Source organism: Leptonotus elevatus, chromosome 17, assembly GCF_054856555.1.
Source record: "Leptonotus elevatus isolate MCC_2025b chromosome 17, RoL_Lele_1.0, whole genome shotgun sequence".
Lineage (NCBI taxonomy): Eukaryota > Metazoa > Chordata > Actinopteri > Syngnathiformes > Syngnathidae > Leptonotus > Leptonotus elevatus.
Window position 1 is genome coordinate 15,447,433 of NC_141255.1, and position 13,721 is coordinate 15,461,153.

Here is a 13,721-nt window from a genome sequence, read left to right on the forward strand (position 1 = left end):
TCTTCTCTTGACACGTTTGTCAGTATCTATTGCTTCACATATTCCCACCTATCGCCACCTATGTGGTCAAGAATGGAAACACAACTTTTCACAAGACAAAAATGTGCTTGCTAGTGGCCTGAGTGGTTTTTAGTTTCTATGTTTTGGGACCCTGATGGGACAAAAAGCTGGCTCAGTGCATCATTTGATGCCGAGCAGTCATTCAAGGGCACCTTGCAGATGGCTTATGGATTGACATGCAGCAGACTTTCAAAAAAGAATCAAAGCTGAATAATTCACCGCAAGGTGGTTAATTCATACATGGAGCACACTTTGCGTTAATGCATTTGCTGCGGCGTGTGCACTGTGGTCGGATTAAAAAAAAAAACTGGCTGCATTTTTGTGGGTAGTACACGTGAAAGCGTGTTGCTCTTCTGAATGATTGCAAGGTCAGATGTACACGGGTGACAACAACGACAAAATCCGAAAGGAACGCTTCAGCAGAGCAAGCAAGCTAAAGAAGCAAAGGAAAAAAGCGGGGCAACATGTTAACACAAATATGAAGGACACGAAGAGCAAGCGTAACTGCTAAAGAAATCTTTAAAAGCAATTTCAGCTGTCAGAACCTGAACTGATCATCTGATTTTTGGTACAATTGCAGTTACAGTAGGAGTGGGAATCTTTGACTGTCTCACGATTCGATTCAGATTTTTGCATCTGCGATTCGATTCAGAATCGATTTTTTTGATTCAAAAATATTTGACAAATGATTTCTGCTTCAACCTATGGGTATACAAAGAATCATCATGTTTTGCTTTTCCACAAAAAACAACTGCTACACTGTAGCTAGCTATAATTTTTTATAGCTTTTAGAAAATAAAAAATATAAATAAATCAAATTGATTTTGAGACATTTTATATTGAGTCTGAATTGTAGTAGATAAGAATCTCGATTCTTATGTGAATTGATTTTTTTTTGGCACACCTCTGAATATAGTGTGAAGCAATATGAGAATATTTAAACCTGATTTTAGAATGTGGATGTTACTTGGCTTTTGTCTTCTCCACAACAGAAAAAGTACAAATGAAAAAGTAAAAAATTATGTAATTGCATTTTATCAATATTGTGATTATGTGATGAGTATTTTTAGTAGTACTATGTTTTTCATGTAGTTTTTTTTTTTTAAACAATTGTGTTACAATAAACAATATCAGTTTTGCTTAAGCTTAGGCTAAAATAACAACAACATAAGTTGATGAATTATGTAGTGTTACTATAACACTTAAACCAAATGTTCACTTAAATGAACTAGTGAACACTAAACCAGGCGCCTCTTTCAACTAAAGCAGAGTAAAAAATTATTAAAATGTACAAATTTAATAAGTATTTTTCGATGTCTGGCTACTATGCCTCTACATCCCACTTCCACACATGCAAATCCTGTTTATTGCTGTTCGGAGTGTGTGTTGAGGTAAACTGGATGATCCCTCTTGAGACACTCTAAAATCAAGAGTGAAGCCGTCCATTTGACGCGTGTGCGTCCAGGTGCGAACATTCACTTTGAATAGCCCGCTTGTACCTTATAGTGCTGCAAAACTCCCGCATGGACACGTTTAACAGTGTGTGCATTTGTGTGTCGGGCCAGACTTGTCAGCGTATGTTTGTGTGGACTTAAGGGTGTCCTGACGGACATGCTGGTTTAAAATTGGTAAGCGCCATTCATCAATGATTTAACAAAACAAAAACATCTTGCGTAAAATGCTATCCCAACTCATTAGAATGATTTTTTTCTTCTTATGAAACAATGTGGGCATCGGTATCATTAATCGTAATAGAAACGATCCATTTTCTGTAATTCATGAAGTTTCCTTCGAACAATTAATCAAATCAACATTGCCATGTAGTAGAAGTAGAGCTGTCAAAATTAATCAATTATCAAATTAATTGACTACTATTTTAATAATTGATTAATTATTTAGAGTATCTTTTTGTGATTTAAATCAAAATAAGACATCTGAAAACATCTGCTTTTATTTTGGAAAACAATGATCAAAACAGTGACCAAATTGGATATGTCTCAAAAAGTTCAGTTCCGCTCATATTGCTAAACTCATTTGCTCCCCAAAACGTATAAAGACGTTTGATTGATTTGAAGTGTCCCGAAGACGTATTTATGTTTTTTTAAAAATGTATTTATGTTTTTTTATGCTAGAGTATACAGCTCACACACTGGGGAAAATACTTTGTTGCAGCCTCACAACTACAGAGAACGGTTGAAAAAAATGGTAGTTCTTACAAAAACGGCCAACAGTTGGCAGCAGAATATAAGAGATCAACCAGTTCCATGTTGCAAAAAGCTCTTTTCCCCAGTGTTTTAAACAGATGGGATGGGAATAATGATGAAATTGAGCTATATTCTAATGCTAATTGCTGCAAAAGGCAAACCAATACAATCATACAAATATACTTTTTTTTCCTGGTGAAAGAAGAGTCTTTCTTTCTTTCATTCATTCTTTCTTTCTTTCATTCATTCTTTCTTTCTTTCATTCATTCTGTGATTCCGTGGGCCTTGCAAAATCAGTCACAATCCAGTAAAACAGCCGGGAGTGAAGGGGGCTGCTTCAGTGAAAATGGCTGTGAGTGAATGAGTTAATTATTGTTGAGTTGTTTTCATCACGAATTTGGAATGAAGAATTGGAAAAAAGCAAAGTGCTCCTCCATTTCATTTGGTCCATAAGCTTTATTTTAGTATAGGTAATTAATGTATTTATTTACAGTGATGGAGACCAAAACATGTATGTACAGTAGATTTTATATTGTTTATTGTAATTCTAATTAATTTATTGCTTGTGTTTGTTTTGTTCTATTCATCTTGACCACGTTTACCTCTAGGAATGCATGATCATGATGACCTACTCATGCACATTTACATCCCATTAGCTGGTATTGTTTGTGTGGTCCCTGGAGATTTTCTCCTTAAGCGCGCATTCTCACCATCATCTTGTGCAATTATGCTACACCATAAATAGGATGCATATATTTAATTGAAGACACTTTTGTTATTGTTCACAGTGCTGGCCAGTTTCCGAGGCACCGTCCAGCATGGTCTCCCGCTGGAAATTGGCGACACGGTGCAGATCCTGGAAAAATGTGAAGGTAATACAAATTTTTTGGTGGGCCGCGCTTTCTAATCAATAATGACTCAACTGAGGCTTGGCCTGGATCTTTTGTTCCATCATCTGGATGAATAGGTAATAATTCCCAGACATGCCAAAATCTTATCACAGCTCTTCTCATTTTCACTTCCTCTATGTGTAATTGTCATATAGTCTCGCTTGTGCCTGTTAGCACATATGTAGCGTCTCTCTACGGGATGATGTGAGAACTAACGCAGGAATGAAAATAAATTGGTTCTGCTTGAGCAGCGACTCGCGGCCCCTCGCAAATACCGCACACACCAAATGTCCGCAAATGAAGTGAATTCATGTTGAATGGTCACACGTGGAAAAACACGCTCGGTCATGACCCAGGCACGAAAGCTCCAACGAGTGTTTTTGCACCCAAAGGACCTCCATTCCAGCTAATGTCACACAGCTCGCTGGAGAAGCTTCTTGAGGGACTTGCTTGGTGGACGGCGCACAAAATGAGCGCTGGGATCAAATCACAGCCGCTGCTGTTTCCTTGCAAGGGAGCTGACTGCTTTTCCAGCCATGCAGCCCACTCCGAGTCTGCTTTTCTTTTCCACGCGCACCCACGTACGCTGCTTTGCTGCCATCCCAATTCAGCTGCATCATCTTGTCATGATGGATGGTCAAATGTGAATTTTGCATTTCTTTGGTAGTGAAGGTACATCAGTGTCAGATTGCACGACTGAGTGGGACACCACGGTTGAAAATAAATCATAAAAAAATAGAAAGTCAAGTCAAGCCAGAAAGGTTTTGGGAAAACGGCCTATGGAAAATTGAAACAACGTTCGAAGTTTTTGGCAATACTTTTTTTTGGCAGCTATGTGTCCATAGACGCAAAAATGAAGCATACCAAGAAAAGAACACAGTCCCTACTTTGAAATATGGTGGAGAAAATTCCCTGGGTCAAATTGACCAATTTAAAGTGTAAAAAAATATATGTAAGGGCTTAAGTGTAATCAACTATAAATACGAATTCTAATGGTTGCTTATTGAGTTAATCATGTGGTATACCCCAAAAAAACATTCCGATACTTTTAGCTCATTAAACATTACCTAGGTCAAATGGACCCATTTTAAAGCATTATAAATAAGCATGGGATTTTTAAAAAATTTTTTTTACGTTACACACTTTGGGGTAATTAGATGTGCTTGGGTTAAATTGACCCGCAAACATTATTGCTTCACCTGAGAAAAATAAATATATATTTTCTTACTGAATTTGAATTACCGGTAAGCTTCTGCTAGCCTTATTTGCATGTACAGTATTCGTTATAATAATAATAATAATTATTATTATTATTATTATTATTGACACTTTAAGGGTAATTAAATATTTCTGGGTCAATCTGACACATTTGAAAGTTTTGTGGGAAAACGTGTTGCAGATTTCTTAATTTAAAATTGACCATTTGCACCGACGTCACGTGATCATGTGACTGCCCTATGACAGGCGGCGGAAGGAAATTATTATTGAATGGAAGTGGGCGTGACCCGAAGCGACTTAGTGACTTAGCGACTGTTATTTTACAAATTAAAAGTTATTATAGCCCATAGAGCCATGAAATCTACTACTTCAACCGAAGGTCGCCTGTCAGTCGAAGTTGCACATTTAGTCGAGACTCATAGATATGTTTACCTTCTGTTGCCAGCTGTTTTTAACAAGTTAATCAAATCGCCGACTTTGCCGGAATTCACAGCGCACGACCTATATCATTATGTAGTCAATGCCGTCTCTTCTCCTTACACCGGGGCTGATTTAAAAGCTTGTCGCCGAGTCTCTTGGACGAGATGCTCAACGCTCACACAATATACCTCGTAATGCACAGGTAAAACTTGTTTATCATGCTAACTGACTTATTATGACATAGTCTGTTCTATATTGAAACGCTGTGATGATGTTATGTTTACTAGCATGGAACAAATGACTATCGTAGTGGCAAGTTATGCAGTAATTTCATGAATATGACTCCGGCTCCAGAGTGAAAAACTCCAAGCACAAAGACGAAATCCCCCATTATTAAACAGTCAAATGCACTTCATAGTTTTCTCGGCTGTGTGTTCGTGTAGTTGGAGTGGACGCTAACTATCTGGCTCGTTAATGTGATTTGAAACACGCAATTCGACACCTCTGTTACAATCAGGCATGTGATTTTTCCGCTAATTCGCGGAATTCCGCTTTTTTTATCTCCCCCCCAAAAAAAAAATCCGATTTCATCTCTCTACAGCATTCCGTTTTAGTGTTTCCGCAACTGAAATGAAACCGATCTTGCGATTGGCGGAAGTCTCCGTGTTGACCAATAAGAGCGCTTGTTATAAAGGCATAGGAGTATGCCATTGTTTGTAGACCAATAAACGCGCTTGTTATAAAGGCATAGAGTATGCCATTGTTTGTTGAGCAATAAACGCGCTTGTTATAAAGGCATAGAGTATGCCATTGTTTGTTGACCAATAAACGCGCTTGTTATAAAGGTATAAGAGTATGCCGTTGTTCATTTCGCACACGTTTTTGCCGAGTGTTTAAAGAAAGATGTCCGTGATCGAACGCAAAGATGCTCCGCGAGTTAAGGAAATTGACAAACTCGTAAAAAACAAGTTTCGCTGGGACTGGTTAGAGAAGGATATATCGACAAATGTTGGAAAGAAGACTGTGACGAATTTGTTCAGTGACTTCATTCGGAAGATCGATCGTGCCGGGAAAGCGCTTTGCATTTGGTGCCGTGATACCATTGACTATGGCGGGAGAGGTTTCAAAGCTCTTGAAAGTCACGCAAAGAGCAAAAAACACGTAAAAGAACTCCAGTCAAGAACAACAAATTATTCCATCGCTGGAAGTTTTGGTGCCCAAACGAAAACTCCAAAACTTTATGGCCTCCATCCCTTATTGACATCACAATCGGGAGCGGTAATGGAGAGACGTGATCCACCCCAACAACCTGCACCAGTTGCTGATAGAGTCGTGAATTTTGAGGTAGGTGGTAAACTTTTCAAATTCATCGGAATCAAATTTTCGAAAATATTATAACGTAATAAAAATGGCCTTAACTATTTAACATGGTTAATCCACAAACTCAAATGAATGCTGCATGTTAGCACTTTCAGTTTTCAATATGTTGACTGTCTACAGTATGCAGTTAGTACAGAGATGATCGAAATGATTGTGTTTTTACCAGAGCTTGCTGCATGAAGTATTTTATGTTTTTGTTATGCATTATGTATTAAATTAAGAATGATTGATTAAATGATTTATTGCATGGTAAATATTATTTCCAATGGTTAAAGATAATTTATTATTTTGTAGCTAATTTGCAACGTTTTTTGTTACCATAATAAATACTCTGACATGTGAATGTGCATGCAAGTTTAGACTAAATCCTTTTTTATTTACTTTGGTCACATGACATTTAGGATTATAATTCAAATAATTATTTAAATTATTTAATTGTTTACTGATTATTGTTGAATTTCTTTTATTCTTCAGGCAATGCTGTTGGGAGTGCTGGCCGAAAATTCTCTTCCGTTCACCATGGCCCCAAAGCTCATCACACTGTCAAAGGAACTGGCAAGGGATCCAAAAGCTCTGAATGGACTGTCCATGGATAGAACCAGTGCATCATACAAAATGAAGTATGGCCTTGCTCGCACTATGCTTGATGAGACTTTAACAAACTTAAGATCCTCCCACTTTTCAATGAACATTGACGAGTCCACCAGCAACAATCTACACCGTGTCCTGTGTGTACTCGTCAGCTATTTCTCCCCGTTGACAAAGTCTGTTGTGGTGGAACATTTAGCATCTTTGAGTGTTGTTAAAGTTGACAGCAAATCTCTCTTTGATGAACTCTCAGCCCTCATGACCAAGAACAATATTCCCTGGAGCAATTTGGTGTCTGTGTTGATGGACTCATGTGCAGTGATGCGGGGTTCCAAATCTGGAGTTGAGACGCGTTTGCGAGGGGGACCAGCACCACATCTCCTTGACATAGATGGGGATACCTGCCACCACATCCACAACGCCTCCAAGCATTTTTGCAAGCCATTTGAGTACAAGATTGAAGGACTCCATAATGATCTCTTCAATGATTTCAAGTGGTCAACCGATCTGAAGGAAGCTCTTCAAGAAATTTGCTTTCTTACAGGCATCACCTTCACCATGCCAGAGAGATTTGTCAGCCATCGATGGCTTTCAAACTATGATGTTTCAATGTCCACCTTACGCCTCATGGATGTCTTTACCATCTTCTACCATGCATTTCTTGGCAGAGAAGATAAAGAACTCTATCTCCCCACCATCATGGCCATCTACCACAAGAAGGATATTCCAAGAGAAGTCAAAGCCAAACTCAAAGACATACAATCAGCTTTAGGCAAAAAGCACATGACTGAGGAAGGAAGGAGGAGGAAGCAGAGAATCTATGAGAAGATATTCTTCACAAGATTGGATACGCTTCTCACCCTCAACCTGTACACAGCAGTTCTGCCCTTGCTGAAGAACTATGTGATCACCTTTGAGACGAAAACACCAATGATCCACAAGCTGAACGACAAGCAAGTGGCCTTCTTCAAGAAGTTCTTGTCCTGTTTCCTGAAGCCAGAGTCCATTCAAGGCTGTAAACTGACAGAAATTGAGCTGAACAACAAAGCCAACCAACTCAGAGAAAAGGATATTTTCTATGGTGGTGTCACCAACAAATTGATGGATTCTTCCAACAAGTCGTCAGTTGTGTTCAAGTTCAAAGCCAAAGCCAAGGCAGCATATCTGGCATGTGGACTGTACCTTCAGAAAAAGTTGCCCATGAACAGCAAGCTTCTGAAAGCAGCCTCTGCCATTGACCCACTTGCCAGAGGACACAGCTTAACTTTAAACCTACTGAAGAAGCTGTCATCGTTGGTCACCAATGTCCTTGATGAGTCAGAGCTGGGGAACTATGATCTCGAGGTGAGAGAATACCAGTTGGACAGTGAGTTGCCAACACCTTTGGACTCAGAGGGGAAGGCAATTGCACTGGATCGTTGGTGGGCTCAAGTCTTTGCTGTTGGAAGATACCCAACCTTGGCCAAGATGGTGAAGGCTCTCATGAGTTGCTTCCATGGGCCTCAAGTAGAGGGGGCTTTCAGTGTCATGGGTGATGTCCTGAACCCCAGAGCATGCAGAATGGACATAGCCACATACAGTTCTATTCAGACTGTGAAATATGCCCTAAGAGCAAGAAAGACCACCTCTGTCAGCCATTTTGGCAGGAAAGACATTCTGATGGATCCTGTGCAGTCCAAACTGTGCCTAAATCTGAGGACATCCTCCAAAAGGTACAGGGAGGAGAAGGATGCAGAAGCAGCTATGTTGTCTGCAAAACGAACAGAACTTGCTGTGAAACAGGACACTCAAATGAGCAAGGCTGCCTCAAGAAGAACCATCAAAGCTGCACAGAAGCAGGCTAGAAAGACCCATTCCAAAGCAATGAAGTCTAGGAGGAAGTAGTGTTTGTGTCATGTGAATGGATTGTGCTCAAGAATGAACACTTGTATATTCCTGTAAATATGTTGAATGTTTTAATGAGCAAAAAATAGAAAAACATTATTTATGACATAAATAATTTTTGAATGTGACTGATTTTGAGTTGACTAAAACTGCAATTTTATATGGGATAGTTCAATATACATTGGAAATTTATGCTGTTGTTTTGTCTATTTCTTTGTCATCTGAGTGCATTGAAAGTACTTAAAATCACGGAAAACCCATGAGCTACAGGGGGGCTTCGCCCCCCTGGCCCCTCCACCAGGGCGCTGCCCTGGACCTAGCTGGGTGCCTGCGGCCCCCTGACCCCCGGCTAAATTTTCAGATAATTTCACTTTGGTCAAATCACATGCCTGTACAATCTTTGTTAGAGTGTACGTTTACTAGTAAAATGTATGAACATTTATCTACTAATTACAACATTTATCTACTAACCTCGCAAAAAATGATCGCTGCAAATCGTGAATACTTTGTGGGCTGCCAGTCCTTTCTGTTGATTGCTGCTATCAATCGACGTCGTTCGTCTTCATTAGTAGGTATGTGATAATAAGCAACATTTGGTTTACTCCCTTGTCTGTCTGTACAACCGACGGCACAGCAAGATATGACCATTTTATAAGCTAATCCATTAGATAAAGGACTTTACGCTGTACGAGATTCAATGGTTGCAATACAGGCAAGTGGCTCTTTTGCCGTTCAGCGTCCCGGGACGGAGGGGGCGTTCCCATGAGGGCTGTGACGTCACGTGCAAAAGGTCAATACCCGGGGTCAAATTGAACCAGAGACAATATTGATATTCATATGAAACAAAATCTAGAAATAAAAATATATTTGTAAAAAAAAAAGAAGGGGGGATTAAATTAGTGCTGCTGGGCTTAAAAAATAAACTTTTTTCCTTTGAAAAGCAAATAATAATTTTAAGAATTGAATTTGCGTTTGATGTTTTTGGTTGATAAAAGACCCAATGGGTCAGATTGACCCTAGCTCACATAACAGGAGGGGTAAAAAAAAAATTCAGTTGAACATCAAAGACAATATCAGATCTTCATAGGAAAATTTTCATAAATTATTAATATTAATAGTATTATTATTATTATTATTATTATTATTGTACTCCATTTATAAACAGATATCTTAAAATATCTGCTCCTTACGTTGTTAATTTTATTTTTTTATTTTTTATCTTTCAAATCAACAGATGGCTTCACAAATTTTCTTCTCAGAATGATCAGCATGCCACTTTATAAATGTGGAAAGACTATTTCATGTTCAGGTTTTGGTTGTGTGGTTGTTAGGTCAACCAAACCTCTCGACATGTGCACGTTTTCTCTTCCTGTTTGTACACTAAGCCAGCCAGTCCAGAGGGATGTGGAACTGCACACACATCCGTAGGAAGGAAGCTGACAGTATGGAATGGCCAATGGAAGGCTTTTGCCCAGAAGGCAGTAGCAAGATCAGCAGCAGCGAGGATGCTGAGTGACGTGCGGCGCGACACTCACAGAGACGGGCTAATGGTTCTGCCTCATGTCGACGACGCCGTCGACACTTCAAAACACTGCAAAAGTGTTGACGCTGACGCGCGTCCCCCGCCTAGTAGCATCAGCGGCGTGATTTGAATGGCGCTCCCCTGCTGCGTTTTTGTACAACGTTGATGCTGAGTTTTAAATCGGCAGCTGTCGCTTGCAGATGTGTTGCTGTCTAGATCAGGGAAACTGAAATGCTGGAGCGGGCCACAATTTTTCAGTTTTTACAGACAGAATACATGCAGACGTGCTCTTTATTGTTTTAAATTTTTCATAATACATTCCTCAATGTATAAAAGATCCAGCCTTCAACAATAAAGGGTTTGAACAATTACAAAAAATTACTATTCAAGGATGACAAAAAACTTCTGAAGAGTAAACCAACATTAAGTCCAATACGTCCTTTTATGTTTCTTTCTTCTGTGTATTATTGATGGCCATTAAAATAGTTTACTAGCCTAAAAAAAGTCTACAAAAAGGCTGATAAGCCTCCAATATACATTTTCCTTGAAAAAAAAAGGAGGCTTACTAACCCCCCAGCAAACAAACAAACAAAACAAAACAAAAAGGAGAATGATTACGATGATGTAAATTACAAATTTCTAATGGCTCTCTGAGGGAAAACATAACTCCAGCGTGACCCTCGATAAAAATGTGTTTGACACCCCTGACTGGAGGGTTCATTTACTCAAGGACCTCAGTCACTTTTAGATAAATTTGACTTTTCAGAAAACTTTTTCATTCACATTGTGCGACTCGCAGTCGAAAAAGGCACAACACATAACCTTACACCTTCCCCCCCAAAAACAGATATCTCATGTGCTGAGCTGCTTTGTTCTTGTTTTTCTATGTAATCATTACCTGGTAAGCCTATTGTGCTGTTTTACGAGTACAGTAAACAAATAATTTCATTTCTTTATTTGACGAGGATTTATTTGATACAATATCACAGTAGTTTAAGTGATTATCTGAAGTTGTGCATTTCAATATTTATATAACGCCTATTTGATGTTTTACAGACCTCCTAAAGTGACATGGGGAAGAAATAAAAGTGAATTATCTTTCTCCCTATAAGTTTCTTGTCCTAATGAGACCCTTTCTAGTTAGGATGAGAAACAGACGTTTTAAATATTTCTCACACACACAAGATAATGCTGATGGCTGCAAGTAAAGCAGCAATGGATAATATACTTGTATGAGGATATAATAAAGTCCCAGGTGAAAATATAGCCCAAATAGGGCCTGCGCTGTCCTTTTCTCTCGGAAATGTAAACTAAAATGTGGATATAGGGTCTCCCTATATCCAGGTATCCACGTAGTCCATGTAATGTACGCACTCATCCTAACAAGAACGTTTCTCGTTAGAGGGAGGAAGTTTATATATGAATGAGTTAATAACAAATGCCATTTGGTCTCTGCAGGCTGGTACCGAGGATTCATCTTGAAGAATCCAAATGTCAAGGTCGGTCGTCTTTGAAAGCTATTTTTCTTCTTGCCAACATTGAACTATTCTACCCTTACTCAAACCCTTGATATGACCGATCATTGATGTTGGGATGTTGATTGTTCTGTGCCCACAGGGTATCTTCCCAAGCAGTTACATCCACCTGAAGAATGCCCACGTCAAGAATAAAGGGCAATTCGAGACCGTCATCCCCGTTGAGGACTCCGTCATTACCGAGATGACTTCGACGCTACGAGACTGGGGGGCCATGTGGAAGCAGCTCTATGTGGTTCGAATTCCTTTCCAACCTACACACACACACACACACATACGCACGCACGCACACACGCAACACTTTTGCTTCAGTATTCCCATAAAGGAGCTTTTCTTTGACCCTGTTCATTTCAATCACCAAAAGCGATTTTACGCACATTCATTAGGCGGATTGATTATGTTTGTGACCCATTAAGTTATCTGGGGCGCTGATTAAACTGAGCTGATGAATACTTACACATCAGAGTGCGTTCATTTGAGGCTGAAAAGCAGCAGGACACCAAGGCTAATTTGCACAAATCCTTTCCAAGTTGTACGTTTGGATTCGGTCACTTGCTCTCATGAAAGTTTCATATTTTGCGGCAGATTGTTTCCCACGATTTGCCGTGTTTGATGTAACGAGAGTTCTGGCCTTCTTATCCCATCCCGCAGAAGAACGAGGGGGATTTGTTCCACCGCCTTTGGCATGTGATGAATGAAATCTTGGACCTGAGGAGGCAGGTGCTGGTGGGCCACCTCACCCACGACCGCATGAGGGACGTCAAGCAGCACATCACGGCCCGATTGGACTGGGGTAACGAGTGAGTTCAAAGACACTCGCTCTGCCTTTTCTTTGTTTTTGTTGTCACATAAACTCCTCGGTGTGCGCGCTCCCGTCTTCCACCTGTCTTTTTTTTTTTTAAATTGCCCTCCCCTCCGTGCCACAGGGTGCTAAATAAATGATAGAAAAAAACTTCTGTGATTCTCTTTGGACCCATCACTCTATATTTAGTGACAGCTCTTCTGGGTATTTCTGGGACATTTGAGGATAAAGGGTAAGAAGCACTTAGTTGGAAATGGCTGTGGGTGTGGAAGAACAGCAAACAGGAAAACTTTTGATTTAGATAAACGCAGTCAGGTCTAATGTTCATTTTAATCAGCCATTTTTAAATTTAGTCTCAGTTTTAATCTAGTTTCAATCATGCTTGTTAGTTTTTATCATACTTAGTCAACCTGATCCCGTTTTTATTTAGTCAATTTTTAGTCGACTATGAATCTAGCATTTTAGTCTTTATTTCAGTCAAAGAAACATTATTTTATTCATCTAGTTTTAGTCCACAAAAACTTTAGTCTGGACAATTATTTAACCCCTGTATTGTTTTTGGGTCAGCAGATTATGTTGAACATTTCAGATCTAAAACTATTTCACATCAAAATGTCTCTCGTATTTTTGATAAAAAACAACTTGACACACAATTACATACAGTATATCAACAAGTGGTTACGATGGTTCCATCCTATGAGCTAGTAAGTTAGCCAGCATTAGTTAGCGGTCGGATTATTATTATTGTTGGAACGTTATAGCCGTAGTATTTATGTTATGTTATAACTATAATTTACTTTACCTCCTGTCTGTCCCATGTGTTTGTGTGTGTTGCACTCCCTAGCTGCAGATTTGAAAGGGTGTGTGTCACTATATGTCACATGACAGTGTCACAGTGACAGATTAGCAGAGACAGGATTTTACAAAATGATATAGTTTTTGTTCATGAAGTAAAATGTCCATAGATTTTAGTGAAGTACATTTTCGTCTTGTCTTCATAAAAAATGCATACTGATTTAGTTATTCAGTTATTAGTTCAGTTATTGTTTATTAATGAGGGTTCTAGTTTAGTCTAGCATTAGTCCAGTGAAAAATGTGCGTTGACGAAATTACTTTTGTTTAGTTTTCATTAACGAAATTAACACTTGTCAGGTCATTGCATTTTGGGACAAAAGTGAAGTGACTTCATTTTTGTCTTCATGCTTGGGGTTATTGTCC

General features: G+C 39.2%; 2 protein-coding genes across 3 annotated transcripts in view; both read left to right on the forward strand.

Annotated features, from left to right (window-relative positions):
- Positions 1-13,721, forward strand: part of dock4b (dedicator of cytokinesis 4b) — a 114,123-nt gene that overhangs the window by 21,979 nt on the left and 78,423 nt on the right. For both annotated transcript variants that reach the window (XM_086058546.1, XM_086058547.1), the window contains exons 2-5: positions 3,053-3,136; positions 11,625-11,665; positions 11,784-11,936; positions 12,353-12,501. In XM_086058546.1, the coding sequence (XP_085914672.1) occupies positions 3,053-3,136; positions 11,625-11,665; positions 11,784-11,936; positions 12,353-12,501 (427 nt within the window). The remainder of the gene's footprint in view (positions 1-3,052; positions 3,137-11,624; positions 11,666-11,783; positions 11,937-12,352; positions 12,502-13,721) is intronic.
- On the forward strand, positions 5,278-8,836 carry LOC147160170 (uncharacterized). The gene is made up of 2 exons (XM_086058548.1): positions 5,278-6,136; positions 6,647-8,836. The coding sequence occupies exons 1-2, from the start codon at positions 5,696-5,698 to the stop codon at positions 8,642-8,644; spliced, it is 2,439 nt and encodes an 812-aa protein (XP_085914674.1). The 5' UTR covers positions 5,278-5,695; the 3' UTR covers positions 8,645-8,836.

Excerpts from the sequence above, each read along its gene's own strand:
- LOC147160170 (XM_086058548.1), top strand. The coding sequence starts at position 5,696 with ATGTCCGTGATCGAACGCAAAGATGCTCCGCGAGTTAAGGAAATTGAC. Across the intron at positions 6,137-6,646 it reads ATAGAGTCGTGAATTTTGAG|GCAATGCTGTTGGGAGTGCT; the intron begins GTAGGTGGTAAA and ends TTTATTCTTCAG.